Here is a 17,777-nt window from a genome sequence, read left to right on the forward strand (position 1 = left end):
ATAGCCTAGCATCTTCATTTTCATCTTCATCTCGCTTGCTTGCTAATCTGAATCCCAATCTGACCGAATACGAAATGCCGCGAATTTCCGGACCGGAGGCTAATATTATACTTTTCAAGTAGGAATTCCGATTTGATTCACTTCGTCCGGAGATCCGAGCGTAGCATAATAGATAGCAATAGCAATAGCAATTATCAATTTCTAGTCTGTACTAGCCTCACCTCGAATCATGATATTCAGATCGTGATATCCATCTCCTATGTATAACATCAAATGGAAGCAAGACCGCGTGACATGGTACATGGCCGGTCACATGCTCTCGCAACTCACCACCTCGTGTTGGCGCCTAGATCACACCATTTTTTCTAATCAGAATCAAACGACTTAGGTTTATACTATTGAGTAAAAGAATTCAAGATGCATACTCATACTCGTACTCGTACTGCCTAAATGGAAGTTGAAATGGTCTGGACTCTTGTCATCCACCCGTCCAGGGCCGATCAGGTCTCGACCCGCGTTCAGACAGTTCGCTTAGAGTGGAGATCCGATCAGCTAGACTTGACTCAACACTAAGCATTCATGTGCATTATCAGGGCTTTTTATAGAAGTTTTTCCACCGGCCAGGAGCCTAGGATAGCGTTCTGAGTCGATTCGCTGGATATTCGAGACTCATGAGACATGAGATACACGAGTATGCGTGTGCAGATGGACGGTTTGCGAGGTCGATGGTCGGGTGGGACTGTTCTAATATTAGAGTATTTTTTCGGAATAGATAGGGTCTGAGCCTCCATCAACAGGACAGCCACTATCTAGTCAGTATGGCTATCGATAAGTTAGTCTCGACTTCAGTCTTAATCTTGACTTGACAATTAGATAGCCAGATTGTATGGCTAGAGTAATTGCATTTACACTACGGTGTCGGTTCCAGCAGTACGCAAGTATAATGCTAAGAATGAATAGAAGATATCAACTGATATAAATCCCGAAACGAACACTTCGGTCCGCGTCTTATATCACAAGAAACGTGCTTTTCCAGACAATATCCCAAGAACAAGAAGGTTTTTTTTGGCTTCGCTTTCCTCACTTTTACTCGATCAACCCAGGACAATAGCCTACGAGCATGTTAGCATAGCTGAGCCGAAGAATGAAAGTCATGACATACCCGTGCACGTTCGTAGAGAGGGCGAATACCCGTCCAAGATTGGAACTGTACTCCATTAGTCATGTCCATCTGTACAAGTCAGTCAACATACCTGGTGTACTCCTTGCCCGACCAGGGCTTCCAACCCAGGAATAGTAGTCCACCCAGCATCGACGGCCAGCTGCATCAGCGCCGTCACACGCGGCTTGTAAGCCATCTCCAGCAGCACTCGGGCAGATCCCTCGATCGTCCGGACAGCGTCGGCGTCTGCCTCCTGAGCACGTTCAAACATGTGGCAGAGGATCTCCCGCATACCGGGATCAATGGGCCGGTCGGCGGGGATCGTGCCGATCGCAACATGGGGAACATGCTCCAGCTTCTCGTTGCCCTCCAGGATTCGAATGTTGTAGCCGCTGGGGAAGGTCGACACCATGCTCTCCAGCTTGGCAGGGTTCCGTCCTACAATGTAAATGGGGGAGAAACCCATCTGGTGGAGAGCGTAGATGGCAGCGCGGCATGTGCCTCCGCCACCCACCACAAGAGCACTGGCATTGCCGTCGGCTCCGTAGACGCCCGCGTTACGGAGGCACTGGACCATGCCCTGCCAGTCGGTGTTGTGACCAACCAGCCGCTGCGGCTTGCCCTCACCATCGAAAACGGGCACGATGGTGTTCACGGCACCGATGATCTCGGCCTCCGCGGCAATCTCGTCAAGTAGGGGCATAATATCCAGCTTCAGAGGAATCGTCACAGAGGCTCCTCCAAAATCGGGAGCGCGGATGAAGTCCTTGACATCGTCGACATTGGCAGTCTCCAACCGGGTGTACTCATGGGGAAGCCCCATCTCGGCGAAAAGAGAGTTGTGCAGGGCCGGCGAGCGGGAGTCGGAAATGGGGCTTCCAAAGAGGGCAAAGCGCTTCTTCTTGATCTCGCCCATCAGTGACAGACCCTTGCGAATATCTGTCGCAGACAGCTGGCCAGGAGCAGCCCTGAACGGGAGAGCAGGATGCGATACGGGTGTCATGAATCCATTCAAGATGCGACTCAGCTGCCCGTTGCCTCCCATGTTGATCGCGATCAGTGGCACGTCGTGAGCCTCTTCGGCCCAGTTCTTGAACTTCCTCAGAGCCGTGTTGTCATCAAGGTTCCTAGCCACACCCACAAGCTTGATCACGTCGCCGTACTCGAGCGCTCGGTTGTAGTACTTCATCCAGGACATATTCGCCCACGAAAGCTCGCCCTTCGGGTCGTGGTGCGAAGCGATGATCTTCGAGTACCCCTTCATCTCAGTAACCGCGCGCAGCATGTCGTCCGGGAAGGCGATCTCGAGATCCACAAACTCGCACCCTGACCGGACTGCGAGCCGGTAGAGCTGCATCGCCTCTTCATGAGCATCGTCGGGGAACCGACCCCCCTGTGACTTCGTGCGAATGGTGAAGATCACGGGCAGTGTGATACGACTGCGCAGGTAGGAGATCTGATCAGCAACAAAATCGACGGTCGGAATGCCATTTGACGACTCTGGGTCCTCCAGCAGGTCGACACGCAATTCAACAGCATCAGAGCCCACACATGCTTGCTCCAAGATCTGATCCGCACCACGCAAGTCAGGCAGGGTCAGCGACACGAAGAACGAATGCTGCTTCTTCTTGATGATACTGAGGCTGTCCTCTAGTCCTGTGACAAACTTGATGAAACGTGCAAAGTCCTCAGACGCCCGGGGAAGTCCTGCGGTGGCGTGCTGACTGTAGTACTGAATATTGCTGCATTCCTGGAACCATGGCTTGCGGCGCAGCCACACTCCAAGCATATCCTCAACATAGGCCGGGCGGGTCTTATCGATGTTCAAGAATGCCATCACCTGCTTGATGTCGCGCATGACGAGCAGAACATTCCCTTTCGTTTTGTGCCAATCGATAAGCAGCTTCCTAGCTTCAGGAATCTCTACTACTCCTCCGCCGCATGCGAAAACATGACCGGTAGGGCGCTCCTTCATCGTTCGCTGCAGAAGACTAAGCTCGGCATCTCTGAAGCCCTGCCAGCCACGCTGCTTGATGATGTCCGGAATGGTCATGCCTTCTATGCGTTCGAGCTCGTCGTCAAGATCAATGAAGGGCCGCTTGAGCGTAGACGCGACCCAGTGTCCACTAGTGGTCTTTCCAGCACCACGCATACCGATAATGAACACCGACGCACTGGCCTTTTCGGCACGGGTGAGAACGGGTGATTCGTCTTCCTTCAGCTCCTTGCCCTCGAGCTTGACGGCGAATTTTTGGCGCAGAGTATCCCACCAGCCGGGCCATGTCTTACCCACGCACTCCTTTTCCAGAATCAGTGTAGGCTTAGGGGCAACGAGCGATAGAACGCTGAAGCTGAATGCGACTCGGTGGTCATCGTAGCAGAAAACTCCGCCGGCCGGCTGCCGTAAGGCGGAACGGTCAATGCCGTCGATCTCAAGTCCGTCATCGTGTTCCCGACAGACGACACCAAACTTGGCAAGCTCGTCGTGCATGGCCTTGATGCGGTTACATTCTTTGACACGCTGGTTCGCGATACCGTAGATGCGAGTTGTGTGGTTTGAGTCCTTGCCTCTGGCAATGGCCGCAAGGACGGATGCCCCAAGGAATGCATCTGTCATTGGCTCCATATCGACGTTGGGCAAAGGCCGCAAGACACCGTCGGCCGGACCGGTAACGGTGGTCGAGGTGTCGGTCTGTTCCACGGTGCAACCCATGGGTCTTAAAACATCAACGGCGAAACGAGCATCGCCTTGAAGAGACTTGGATCCAATGTTCGGAATAGTGCACGTGGTGCCGGTGACTGCTGCAATCGCCAAGGGGTAGGTGGCGGAACTGGCGTCGCTCTCCACGACGTACTCTGCGGGATTGATGTAACGTCCCTGAGGAATGTGATAGGTATGCTCCTCAGTGGTAGACTTCTTGACGTCAATGCCGAAAGATCTCATCATAGCCGTCGTCATGTCAATGTAAGGCTGCGAGATGGGCTTACCGCCCACCAGTTTCAAGGTCACAGGCTCCTTAGCATAAGGGGCGCACATGAGCAGGGAGGACACATATTGAGACGACACTTTCGCGGCGAGGTTGATCTGGCCACCGGTGAACCCGCCTGAGGCGGCGATCTTGAGCGGCAGACTGCCCTTGTTCTCGACGTACTCAATATGCGCACCATTTGCGGTCAGGGCATCCACCAAGTCGCCAATAGGTCTCTGCTTCATGCGGTTGTTGCCCGTGAGGACGCTTGAATCGACGCTGCTGGGAGTGGCAAGGGTAGCGACAGTGGTCAAGAAACGCGAGGCCGTACCCGCGTTGCCCAGGTAGAGTGGAGAAGGGTGGGCTTGAAGAGAACCTCCTTTGCCATTGACAACAAGGACTTCGCCTTCCTCTTCCCAGGAGAAGGTGGCGGCGCCAAGGCGCTCCAAGGCGTTCAGCATGACCTCGGTATCGTCGGAATGCAGCAGGTTCTTGATACGGACAGTGCCCGAACCGAGAGCGGCGAGTACCAGAGCTCGGTTGGAGATACTCTTCGAGCCCGGAGGCGCACAAACCACATCCGAGGCCGGTGATACACCAGGGTACACTTCAATACTGGGGGCAAGGACGACACCAATATCCTCATTCGGCACAACGCTAGCCCGTGGTTCGTATGTGCGACCGATGGCCGACAGGAGAACGATCTTCTTCTTGGGACCGTCGTTCTTCTTGTCCAAGGCCATGTTAAACAGAATCTGGTCAACGGAGCAGTGCTTACCAGCGGTCAGCTTGCGAATCCGCGAGTCCTTCAAAGACGTAGGCAAGCCATAGGCGGCAATACACTTGACAATTCGGGCCACAGCAACGCCCTTCAAGATACCAAGATGTCTGGCCAGCTCCGCTTCCTTGACCATACCAATGGCAACGCACTCTCCGTGAAGGATTTGAGGAGTCAGAATAGCCTCGATAGCATGGCCGATTGAGTGACCCCAGTTCAGAAGGTTGCGCAGTCCTCCTTCACGCTCATCCTCCGAAACTACAAAGGCCTTGTGACGCGCCGACGCCAGGATTCTCGCCTTCAGAATCTCCTCGATCCCCTCGAATCGCCGCTGACCAGGCTTAACCTCACGGCGAACAGCGCTCAAAATAGTTTCGGCATTGTCTTCGAGAGCGGTGAATTCTTCTTCGCTGGAGATGGCGGCTGTCTTGATAACCTCAGCCATACCGTTGATGAACTCCCTGACGGGAAGAGTTTCCAAAAATTCCAGGTCAATGTAGATCCTCGACGGCTGCCAAATCGCGCCGATCAAGTTCTTTCCCAAGGGCGTATCAATAGCCGTCTTTCCACCGATCGAGGAGTCCACCATAGCCAGGAGCGTAGTAGGAACCTGCACAAAGCGAACACCGCGCATATAAGTCGCAGCGACGAAACCTGTCAAGTCACCAATGACCCCTCCACCCAGCGCAATAACCACAGTATCTCGGCCGCATGGCGGGCTCTGACTCAACATCCAATCCTCAATATCTGCTTTTGTCTGTCTCGACTTGGAAACTTCTCCTGGAGGAGCATTGTAGACCAACAGGCGGGGAGAGGGAGAGACCGAGGCGGAGGCCGCTTCGAAGGACTTCTGGAAGCCAGGGGTGTAGATCGATCCGATATTTGTGTCGGTGATCAGGACGTAGGTTGTAGAGGGACAGCCGCTAATCAGGTCTTTGGCGACATAATTGCGCCAGAGACCGAAGTCAGCGACTATACTCTCCTGGCCCAGGATGCTGATTTTCGTGGGTCCGGTCATGGTAGAGGGAGGGGAGGGAGGGATAGCAACAGGGATCGAATTTAACGATTTCTGGGGCAATTCGACCTTCGTATTTTATTGCATTCTGTGTCCAGTCGCAAGCCGCCCTTACGTTTGTTCTAATGGGACCAATACTGGAGTGAGGTGAAGAGGTCAAGAGTCAGCTGGAGAAATGAAATCGGCGAAATTCTGAGCGGGGCAATGGGATACCTGGAGCTTCGCCAAGTACTCAAGCGATGAGCAAAGTAGCAAAGGAGAAGACCGAAGAGAATGGACCCAGTATCAAACCAATTGATCAGAGTATTGATGATCGGAAAGAACCAGGATTTCAACGGAGTGCTGACTTGTGGAAGTCAAAGTGAGAAATCCCCAGATTGACTCACCGTTCCCGCTCCGATGTCGCGGCGGTAAGGGCTTCTCCGGTGTACTTCAATGGTACTCCGTAAGGTACGGAGTAGTTAAGAATTTGCATCACCGTGACTTGACTGCGAGATCATGCCATTATTTCTACTCATACTTATATTTAGTTTCACAAAGACGCAAATGAGATAAGAGGCGTGCTAAAACGTCAGATTTCCAATTGCTGCCAAAAGTATAGTTTCTGGGTGTTGATACTAAGTAATTTCTTGCCCATGTCGCCAGCGGAACTCCGTGGTCCCAGTTGAGTGTCGTTGCAGCCAAATCCGCGGTCCCCGAAAGGTACCTCATCGGATAGTGGTCAGACTCATAGACGTAGACAAGCCACCAAATCAGATCTCAGTAACGACCGTATCCACCGGAGTTTCTGGAGGAGTATTGGTCTTGGTTATATTGGCGCTGATCGCGATAACCGCCTCCACGAGAGTTACCTCCACGATGGTATCCTCCGCCGCCTCCGCCGCCTCTGTATCCTCCGCTACCACCATGGTCGGAGGACCTGCCATTATATTGATTGGACTGGTTGTAATATGACGACTGGTTATAGTATCCTTGCTGGCTCTGACCATAATGGTCGCCCTGGCCATGATTGCCGTGGTACTGACCGGGCCCTTGCCCGTATGGGGGCCGATGATGCGAACCAGACATTCCTCCACGTGGAGGAGGGGGAGGGCCTCTGGAGAAGCCAGTGGACCCAGGAACTGGTGGGATCCAGCCCGAAGGCATCATAGGACCGCCACCAACATTACCAGGAACGGGCGGTACGAAACCAGGGTCGAGATGCGCAGCGAAAGGATTAGGCCTGTCGCTTGCATAGTTGATACGTCCGCCTCTATGCCCGCCGCGCAAAGGGGCACCGCCGTAGGATCTTCCAGAGTTCTGAGCCTTGTGCTTGACTGCTTGGATGTCTGCGTTATCCAACGCCGGAGGGTTGAATTTCACACCTCGAAGAAGCATGGACTTGTGAACGTGGTTTGACTTCGGGATTTCATAGGTTACACTAGGGTAAAAGTCTTGACGTTAGTCAGGTGTAAAAAGAGATGAGACAACGGAAGTGAGACTCACGTCAAGGACCGATCATCCTCCAAAGGCGGCATGCCATATTCCTCGAGTGACGATGGTAGAGAGCTATGAGGGATATAGGCCTCATTACGCTCGACCTTGCCCGCCAAACCGTCACTGATACGCATGTTCAACTTGTACTTCTGGGCGCCCTGCTTCTTCGAATAAAAATTGGCCACCAGGTCTTGATACAATGGATGAGCTTCGGAAAGCAACAACACCTCTCGTCCCACACTGTTGCGGAGCTTTTCATCTTCAGTGAGAAGTGGGTATTTCTTTTCCATGGCGGCGAGGAGCCGCTTCTCATCAATGAAGGGCAGTAGAATGACACCCTGCCAAGCGAACTTCTTGCCATTCAAATCCACAGCAAAATCTTCCGGATAGAAATCAATGATCTCACTCTCTGGATTGCTCATAAGGTCGTGGAAAACTTCAGGAATAGCATGATTGGAGGACGCTGGGAGAACTCCCATCAACTGTTCAAATGGTCTGAATGGCACTCCCTTGTCGAAGTTTATCTCCATATCGCCAATGTCCACAAAGTCTGCGGCGAAGGGTGCGTAATGATATGGATAGTACCAAGTCCAGGACGGGCATCCTTGGAAATAATACAGCAGAACCCATGCAAGACCTTCCGCGTATGCCCGCGCAACCTTATGGCGGAACTCCTTGTCCTGGGGGTCGACGCCAAACTTCTGCTCGTAATACCGGTCGGCGTATCCTTCTTCCCACAGGCGAACGGTGTCGGGAGGCATCTCGTCCTCCTTGGCAGCAACAGGCACAGCAGGCGAGTCTCTGCCTGGAGTTCCTGTTTCCGTGTCCTCTTCCACGAGATCGGCCTTTCTCTTGCCAAGGACCGATGGCGAAGTTTGCTCCGTCTGATCTGTCTGATCCTGCTGATCCTGTGAAGGCTCACCGTCGTTTGACGTGGCCTCCTCAGATTTCTCCTCAACGTACTGATCGTTTTGAGAGCCCTGCATCAGCTTGCTCTTCAAGACGGCAGCTGCGCTCTTATTTGCCATATTGGCCCGATAAACAGCGCCGCGATTGACTACCATACTGTGAGTGAGTTCCCTTGTCTGTCGAGTCAATTCTCCTCGACCAGGGGTGATCAGCTCCAGTTGATTCGGCGGCGCTGCATCACCGCCACGAGGAGCACGGCGACCGACGGGCGAATCCATGGGATCATAAGTGGGAGAGCTTCTTCGTCGCTTCCTGGCTCGTTCTTCCTCCCGAGCCTTTGCTTCCTGTTTCCGTCTTTTCTCGTTGGCGAGCTTTCTTTCCTCTGCTTGTCTACGGCGCCGGAAGATGGCATCTTCCTGCTTTGCGAGTCCTTGCAGGATGAGCTGAGCCCGCTTCAGATCGACATGGCCATCCTCGGTCAGGTACCCGCCCATGACGGGAATGTTATCGCGCCAGATTGCAATCAGAGTATCTATACCATTCTCACGGATGTCTAATGACGGTAGGTGAGGCAGGAAGTCATTTCCTACAAAGAAGCACATGAAGACCCAATCATCCAAAGCCCGTTCGAGGTCAAATGGGAATGGTTGTTGCGGCACATACAGCTCGGCAGCGAGATACTCTCTGAGGATTGAAACATGGAGCCAGATGAATGGTTTGAGAGAGGAACCTTTTTGCTTTTCATCAAATTCTCCATTCTTCTCCTTCGCCTGACCCCTGCACTCCTCTGCCTTGTGACCTTGTTGACCGCAGAGATTGCAGGTTCGTGCCCGAGACTCCTGGAAAAAGACGTCTTCACGCAATACTCTGAAATGGGGCTCATGGGTAGCAAGACCCAGCATGATCAAATCGGCATCCTACAAGACAAATCGTCAGCGGTATGCATCAGGTAATGCGCAGTGTACAACCCACCAATCCGTAGATAACGTGACGAGTGTTCGGGTCGTGCTCGGGTGCCGCCCTTTGCGATCGGATAAATTCCATGATCTTGTGCTCGCCCTCTCCGGGTACAGTCGCATCCGAAATAATGATTTTAAGCTATAGTAGTTAGCATGCATTCGCATTAGACCCGCCGAAATATCGTACCTTCTCCCAAGCTGGGTCGGTATTCAACTTGTAAGCAATCCAGTAGCGAAGAGATGCAGCGAGAATGTCCATGAACGGCGTTCCTGGAGTAATGACATTGCTATCCCATGTTTTCTTGACAACCTCTTCCTGTATCTCTTCGTCCACTTTGTTGCCGTTCTGTTTAGCGAGCATCTTGCGAAACTCCTCCTTCTTTTCATCCGCCTCTTTCGCCTCTTGGGCCGATCGGAATCGACGTGCTCGTTGCTGGTTCATCTTGGCTCGCGGCGCGACACCATCTGTAGGAGTGACAGAAGTTAGTCGAAAATCAAAGAGAATCAGAAAGGCCTGGTCACATACCAACAGCGATCATCAGAAGTTTCCTCGGACGGACCATGTTCACCACACGGTCAGTGTACTTGAAGATTTCCACCATCATCTCCTGCTCATTCGCCGGTGGCGGCTTGCCCTCAGGATGGGTACATGGATGGACGATACCATTCATGTCCAAGTAGAGATTATCCATCTCCTCCCCATTGGGGTTTGGTTTAGTAGTGTCAACGGGAACTTCTTCGCCGTTGACTTCGTAGGGCAACTCTTCAATGACCGAGGAGATGATCTTGGGGTATTTGTTGGAGAGCCATCGAAACAATGCCGGAACACCCATGATGGCGAGAGTGAATTATGGCTATGAATGAGATCAAATGTAAATTTATGATGTAGAAATGATCAGATTCATGAATCGCTGCTCCGCTCTATCAGCTGCCTCGACACTAGCCTCTCCTTGTCGCAGATCTGTAACGACCGGGACAATATGTAGCTTTATCCTCGTTTAAAGACGTCGCATCAAGATCAGGCGTCCAACATCTGATACTAGTACAGTATGCGAAGACAAAACCCTAGCAAATCGTGCATCAGTGAAAGGACGGTTGTCTGAAAGTCTCTGCGATAAGATGAAGGCGGGATTTCGGCGCTTTTCTTGTCGCGGTTCCGGCGTTTAGCGGCCCCTTGGCATTGATTGTTCGAGCCACTAGACAGCTGTTATCCCAGAATAACATCAGTATTGCGGTGATGACCACACAATTGAAATTGTGAATCTTATTTTGTCGGACTATTCAATGCCTAAATACTGCTACGCCCTCGGTCGGCGGTGACCATGATACTACGATCAATTCGTGGCGATGTTCCGAATCCTCGAATCACAGGCGCCGGCCAAACAAACGGCAACGGACACAATCAACACTCTGAGCAGTAGACTGCAAAGTGCGACTTTACTGGAGGATCGACGCGCGGCCATACAAGGACTGAGGAGCTTCTCAAAGCTTTATCCAGCCTCTGTTGCATCTGGAGCGCTACGACCATTGATCAACAGCCTAAGAAATGACCGAGAAGATGTGGACACGATCAAGGTGGTCTTGGAGACCTTGTTGATGCTATTCTCCCCAGATGAGAGCAGTGTGCGTTGATTGTCTTCATCCGTTGATAGAACTTGCTGATAGGTAGCTCACAGCCCGAAGCGTCTGATGAGATAGCTCTGTGGCTTGCGGATGAGTTCACTCAGGTATTTACCGGCTACATGGTACGAAGGTTATGTGTAGCTAATGAGGCGAAAGCGACAAGACAATATCACCGCACTTCTCGATCTCCTCGATACGCGGGACTTCTACTCCCGCCTGTATTCGCTGCAGCTGATGTTCCAGATCTCAAGTGCCCGCCCAGAAAGGACACAGGAATGTATACTAACTGCGCCGCTGGGTATCCCCAGGCTTGTTGGTGCCCTGGGGGATAGCAGAGAACCAATACGTAATGGTAAGCTACACCGAAATTGGACTTTTTATAATGCTCGAGTGATTGACCGTGCTTGCCTGCGTTTTACAGAAGCACTACTTTTACTCATTGCCTTGACACCTGCCTCGGAAGAATTTCAGAAACTCGTTGCCTTCGAAAATGCCTTTGACGTCGTATTGTCCCTCATCGAGAATGAGGGTGGTTTGACGCATGGATTAGAGGTCGTGGAGGACTGTCTGTCTTTGCTGGCCAATCTTCTACGCCTCAATATATCAAACCAGTCATACTTCCGAGAGACCGGCTGCGTGAAGAGATTGGCAAAACTCCTAGCCGATGTCAACAAAGACGAGGATCCAACTGAGGACGTTCCCCAATGGACGCATGCTCAGCGCGATAAGAATATCTGGGGCTTACTAGTTATCATCCAGCTGTTCCTCGTTAAGGGCGGGATCAACACTCCTGCCAATCAGCTGGCTTTCTGGAACAATGGTGTGATGGAGCAAATATTGAGCGCGGCCTTTGGCCAGAAATTCAATGTCAACGTGACATCCAAGGTTTGTGCCTTTGAGGTTTCCAGGTACGACTCATCGATTGACCTCTGTAGGCGTTGGCTACATGCGCCGATTTGATCCGCGGAAATTCGTCCCTGCAGGAGAGATTCGGGGACATTGAGGTCTTCTGGGGCCGACAGCCTAGTCAAGACGGCATTGTTAATGGGGATAAAGTCGCCAACGGTGTTCTGCGCGTCAACGTCATCGAAGCATTGCTTAAACTGAGCCTTGAACCCGCACCAATACAGGTACTTGATGCCCGGCTGGCCGCAAGCGAGTGTATCAAGGCATTCTTTGCAAATCATCCGGGAATTCGCGTCCACGTGTTGCGGAGAGCGATTGATGGACACCTCAGCGGGCAGGATCAAATCCCGAATATCATGACTGTTCTGCTCGTCCCGCCGGATGCTCGAGGAAATTCCGATCCTTATCAAGTGTGGATTGCATCTGTCTTAATGTTCCACTTGCTGTTTGATAATGCCGAGGCAAAAGCGATAGCCATGCAAGTGACCGAGGGCGACGCTGAAAGCGGCGAAGAAGTAATCACCTGCATCCAAACAATTCTGGGAAACCTAATTACAGGAATGAAAAGGGGCGATGACGAGAGAATCACGGTAGGCTATTTGATGTTGCTGTCCGGGTGGCTCTTCGAAGAGCCAGATGCTGTCAATGATTTTCTTGGAGAGGGCAGCAGCGTTCAAAGCTTATTGCAAGAAACTAAGCATCGGGGTGTCTCCAACGTAATCGTGCCTGGCCTGACCACGATCTTACTCGGAATCATCTACGAGTTTTCCACGAAGGACTCGCCTATTCCTCGGGCTACGTTGCACAAGTTACTGCTTGAGCAGCTAGGCAGAGAGCAGTATATTGACAAGATCACTCGCTTCAGAGAATCGCCCATGGTCCGGGACTTCGAGGTCTTGCCGCAGACGGTGGGAGGACAATTTGACACGGGACTACCTGATATTTTCTTTGACAGGATGTTCATTGAATTCCTTAAAGATAACTTCAGCCGGTTGATTCGGGCTATTGATCGCGAACCCGGGCTTGAGATATCGGTCATCACAAATGGCATTCAGCGGGGAGTTTCGCGAGAACTGGTCGATTCGCTCAGGGCTGAGCTCGAAGAACGAAGCCAAGCTGTGCAGAAGCTCGAATCTGACTTACTCAATTTGCGAAACCAACTTGAGCAAGAGCAGCTCGAACACAGAAAGTCCAAGGACCTGAGCAGCTCTGAGGCTTCCAAAATACGGCAGATTAATGAATCATTGCAACGAACTCATGAACAAGAATTGGCGAGGTTGGAAGAACAACACAAACATGCAAACAACGCATTGCTGAAACAGCATGGTGATCAACTTCGAGCTATCGACAACCAGCTCAAGGAAACCTCCGCAGAATACGAGAGGAGAAGCCAGAAAGTCAAGAAGTTGCACGATGCCGAAGTCGCTGATCTTCAAAAGAAACTTCAGTCGCTAGAATTGGAGCTTACCCGCGTCAGGGAACAAAGTGCAGGCGAAATTGGCACCTTACAATCGACGATTCAAACGTTGAGATCCGAAGCAGACCAAAGCAAAGGACAACATTGGGCCCAGGTAGCAGACCTTGAAAGCACAATCCAAAGTCTGCGCTCAGAATTAGACGAAAACAAGGCGAAGCATGCCGACCAGGTCTCTAACCTCAGCGACACGATTCAGAGGCTACAGTCTGGACTTGACAAAGCCAAAGAAGGACACGAGTCTGAGCTTGCTGACCTTAGAGCGAAGGCTCATACCTTACAGTCCGAACTTGACACAGCCAGACAGGAATATGAAACTGAACTTAGTGGCCTTAGAGTCAAGGTTCAGACATTACAGTCAGAACTCGACTCTGGTACGGAAAAGTCCAAGAAAGAACTCCAGGCTGTTCACGATGACTACTCATCTAAACTGTCAGAGCTGGAAAAGCGGGTCAAGCAGGCTGAGAGCAAGGCAGAAAAAGCCGAAGCAGATGCACTCAGATCTGCTGAAACAGTCAAGGAGGTCCAGGCACAACTTGAAAAGACCAAGGCTGAAGTTGAGGAGAAGGAGGAAGCTCGCAAAGCAGCGCAGTCCGAACTCGAAGATCTCCTGATAGTGTTTGGGGATTTGGAAGCGAAGAGAAATCAAGATAAGGTGAGTCACCAGCTACTTGAATTCGGACCAATCACTAAGTAGTCACCTTCCCAGAAACGTCTCAAAGATCTTGGACAGGACGTGTCTGAGGCCGAAGATGATGATGAAGAGGAGGAGGAGGTCGAGGAGGAAGAATGAGGTTCGTAGTGTCCATACAGGATGTACTGCAATCCATGCGAGCTAGCTTTCAACTCATCATGTAAAAACAACTAGATACCATCCGCCAGCATATATTGCCATTGGGTAGCGATATTCTAGCCTGCCCTGTGTTGTCTCTCTGTAATAATAATGCTTAAGGGCGGTAGGGCAAGAAGCCTTGGCAGAAAATCGGCTCGTGGGGCGTGAGTCATTGCCGCCCTACCATTTATTATCTTTTTTTATCTACCCCGCGACCCATCCCTCGCTCCCGGCCACAGATCGCACCGAGAGCCATTACTTGACGACTGTCCCCTCGCCCGTCATGTCCATTGATTTCCCGGCTGAGGAAGAGATCACCCTCAAGAGGTGGAGGGAGATCAACGCCTTCGGGAGGCAAGTCGAGCTATCCCGTGGTCGCAAGCCCTACACTTTCTACGATGGCCCTCCATTCGCGACGGGCCTTCCTCACTATGGTCATTTGCTCGCCTCGACTATCAAGGATATTATCCCTCGATACTGGTCGATGAAGGGTCACTATGTCGAGAGACGGTTCGGTTGGGATACACACGGTGTCCCCATTGAGTACGAAATCGACAAGAAACTCGGCATGTCAGGCTTGGAGGCCGTTGAAAAACTCGGCATTGAAAAGTACAATGAGGAGTGCAGAGCTATTGTCATGAGATTCGCGTCTGAATGGCGCGAGACCATTGAGAGACTCGGCCGCTGGATTGACTTTGACAACGACTACAAGGTACCTTATCCCGCTGATGCTGGTGCGAATACATATCGCCTCAATTTATACTGACGAGATTAGACCATGAATGCCAGTTTCATGGAATCGGTATGGTGGGTTTTCAAGCAGTTGTTTGACAAAGGACTCGTCTACCGTGGGTACCGTGTCATGCCTTACTCGACCGCACTCAATACCCCCTTGAGTAACTTCGAAGCGCAACAAAACTACAAAGATGTGCAGGACCCTGCAGTAGTTGTTTCATTTCCTCTGGTAGATGACCCGGAGACCTGTCTTCTCGCATGGACGACCACGCCCTGGACCCTGCCTTCTAACGTCGCCCTCGCCGTCAACCCTGGTTTCGAGTACATTAAGATTTTCGATGAAGCCTCTAAGAAGCACTACATCCTTCTCGAATCCCTCCTTCGCACGCTCTATAAGGACCCAAAGAAGGCCAAGTTTAAGATTGTGGATCGTTTCAAGGGTGTGGACATGAAGAACTGGAAATACCGGCCACTCTTCGATTATTTCTACGAGGAGTTCAAGGAGTACGGTTTCCGTGTGCTAAGTGGAGAGTACGTCTCCGCTGAGGATGGTACCGGTATCGTCCATCAGTCGCCGGCCTTTGGTGAGGAGGATTACAACGTTGCTATGGAAAGTGGTGTTATCAGCGAAACACGTCTGCCGCCCAATCCTGTCGATGAGACGGGCTGCTTCACCGCAGAAGTTCGTGATTTTGTTGGTCAGCATGTCAAGGCTGCCGATAAGGCCATCATCAAGCATCTCAAAGGCATCGGCCGTCTGATCGTCGACAGCCAGATTACTCACAGCTATCCCTTCTGCTGGCGTTCTGATACTCCTCTTATCTACCGCGCTGTGCCCTCGTGGTTTGTCAAGATCGGCCCCATCATTCCCCAAATGCTTCAGGGTATTGAGGACTCGCACTGGGTGCCTTCTTTTGTCAAAGAGAGGCGTTTCGCCAGCTGGATTCAGAATGCTCGGGATTGGAACATTTCAAGAAACCGCTTCTGGGGAACACCGCTTCCATTGTGGGTCAGCGACGACTTCAAGGAAGTTGTGGCTGTAGGAAGTGTCGAGGAGCTCAAACAGCTGAGTGGCTACGAAGGAGAAATCACTGACCTTCATCGTGACAAGGTTGACAAGATCACTATCCCGAGTAAGCAGGGCAAGGGTGTCCTGCGACGTGTCAGCGAGGTGTTTGACTGCTGGTTCGAATCGGGTAGCATGCCATACGCATCCCAGCATTATCCCTTTGAGAACAAGGAGCAATTCGAGAAGAGCTTCCCCGGTGATTTCATCGCCGAGGGTCTCGACCAGACGCGTGGTTGGTTCTACACTTTGACCGTACTGGGAACACATCTCTTCGGCACCCTGCCCTTCAAGAACTGCGTTGTGAACGGGATTGTTCTTGCCGAGGATGGAAAGAAGATGTCGAAGAGATTGAAGAACTACCCTGATCCCACGCTGATCATGCAGCGCTACGGTTCTGATGCCCTTCGACTCTATTTGATCAACTCTCCCGTCGTGCGTGCCGAGCCGCTCAGATTCAAGGAATCTGGCGTGAAGGAGATCGTTGCCAAGGTTCTCCTTCCTTTGTGGAACAGCTACAAGTTCTTTGAGGGCCAGGCAGCTCTGTTCAAGAAGAACAACAGCGTTGACTTTGTCTTCGACCCCAAGGCTGAAACCACCAACACCAACGTGATGGACCGCTGGATCCTGGCCAGCTGCCAAAGTTTACTGAAGTTCGTAAACGAGGAGATGGCTGGATACCGTTTGTACACAGTAGTTCCTCGGTTACTCGAGTTGATTGACAACACAACCAACTGGTACATTAGATTCAACCGCAAGCGTCTTAAGGGCGAGAACGGCATTGATGATACTCTGCATGCGCTGAACACCCTCTTCGAGGTTCTCTATACCCTAGTCAGAGGTCTTGCTCCCTTCACACCATTTATCACCGACACCATTTACCAGAAGCTGCTTCCCCACATCCCCGAGGCGCTCCGTGGCGAAGACAGCCGGAGTGTCCACTTCCTTCCCTTCCCCGAGGTGCGCGAGGAACTGTTCGATGAGGTTGTCGAGAGACGGGTGGCACGGATGCAGAAGGTCATCGAGATGGCCCGTGTCTCCCGTGAGCGCCGTTCCATCGGCTTGAAGTCGCCTCTGAAGACTTTGGTTGTGATTCACCAGGATCAGCAATACTTGGACGATGTGAAGTCCTTGGAAGGCTACATCCTGGAGGAGTTGAACGTCCTTGACCTTGTCTTGTCGTCCGACGAGGCCAAGTACAATGTTCAGTACAGCGTTAGTGCCGATTGGCCTACTCTGGGCAAGAAGCTGAAGAAGGACGCCCAGAAGGTCAAGAAGGCATTGCCATCCCTCACAAGTGATGACGTGAAGAAGTTTGTTGCTGAAAAGAAGATTCTTGTTGACGGCATCGAGCTCGTCGAGGGTGACCTTGTCGTGAAGCGTGGTCTCAAGGAGGATGTTGCATCTGAGGGAATGGAACCTAATGCTGATGCTGATGTGCTGACTATCCTTGACGCCAACCTATACCCCGAATTGGCCCAACAAGGATTAGGTCGAGAGATCATCAACCGTCTTCAGCGTCTGCGTAAGAAGGCCGGTTTGGTCCCTACCGATGATGTGAGAATGGAATATGCCGTTCTCTCTGATCCCGAGAGTGTCGGTATCAACGAGGCTTTCGAGACGCAAGCCAAGGCCATTGAAAAGGCTGTCCGCAGGCCCCTGCAACAGGTTGCCGTGAATGATGGCAAGGTCCCCAGCGGTGACAAGGAGGCTCTTATCATGGAGGAGGAGCAGGAAGTTCAAAAGGCAACTTTCCTGTTGCGGTTGCTCAAGTTGTAGCTTCAGGCCAATCTGTATTGAGATACGCTGCACGAAAATAGTTAAGATCTTACATTTGTCTAGAGATAAATTATGTTTACGAATTTCTTGGTTC

At 51.7% G+C, this 17,777-nt stretch overlaps 4 protein-coding genes across 4 annotated transcripts; 2 read left to right on the forward strand and 2 right to left on the reverse strand.

Annotated features, from left to right (window-relative positions):
• Window positions 1-1,094: 1,094 nt before the first annotated feature.
• Aud_008192 (pentafunctional protein ARO1) lies at window positions 1,095-5,927 on the reverse strand (the record flags this gene model as incomplete). Its single annotated transcript, XM_043293069.1, has 3 exons — window positions 1,095-1,112; window positions 1,163-1,207; window positions 1,254-5,927. The coding sequence occupies 3 exons, from the start codon at window positions 5,925-5,927 to the stop codon at window positions 1,095-1,097; spliced, it is 4,737 nt and encodes a 1,578-aa protein (XP_043149004.1).
• A 756-nt stretch (window positions 5,928-6,683) lies between these two features.
• Window positions 6,684-10,101, reverse strand: rat1 (5'->3' exoribonculease Dhp1; the record flags this gene model as incomplete). Its single annotated transcript, XM_043293070.1, has 5 exons — window positions 6,684-7,344; window positions 7,410-9,226; window positions 9,282-9,407; window positions 9,456-9,733; window positions 9,795-10,101. The coding sequence occupies 5 exons, from the start codon at window positions 10,099-10,101 to the stop codon at window positions 6,684-6,686; spliced, it is 3,189 nt and encodes a 1,062-aa protein (XP_043149005.1).
• A 514-nt stretch (window positions 10,102-10,615) lies between these two features.
• Aud_008194 (putative intracellular protein transport protein (UsoA)) lies at window positions 10,616-14,064 on the forward strand (the record flags this gene model as incomplete). The annotated part of the gene is made up of 6 exons (XM_043293071.1): window positions 10,616-10,891; window positions 10,945-10,995; window positions 11,048-11,243; window positions 11,313-11,776; window positions 11,827-13,926; window positions 13,981-14,064. The coding sequence occupies 6 exons, from the start codon at window positions 10,616-10,618 to the stop codon at window positions 14,062-14,064; spliced, it is 3,171 nt and encodes a 1,056-aa protein (XP_043149006.1).
• Window positions 14,065-14,386: 322 nt separating this feature from the next.
• Window positions 14,387-17,683, forward strand: Aud_008195 (isoleucine--tRNA ligase ILS1; the record flags this gene model as incomplete). The annotated part of the gene is made up of 2 exons (XM_043293072.1): window positions 14,387-14,815; window positions 14,879-17,683. 2 exons carry the CDS (start codon window positions 14,387-14,389, stop codon window positions 17,681-17,683), a joined length of 3,234 nt encoding a protein of 1,077 aa, XP_043149007.1.
• Window positions 17,684-17,777: the final 94 nt, after the last annotated feature.

This window comes from Aspergillus udagawae (genome assembly GCF_001078395.1).
Source record: "Aspergillus udagawae IFM 46973 DNA, scaffold_6, whole genome shotgun sequence".
NCBI lineage: Eukaryota > Fungi > Ascomycota > Eurotiomycetes > Eurotiales > Aspergillaceae > Aspergillus > Aspergillus udagawae.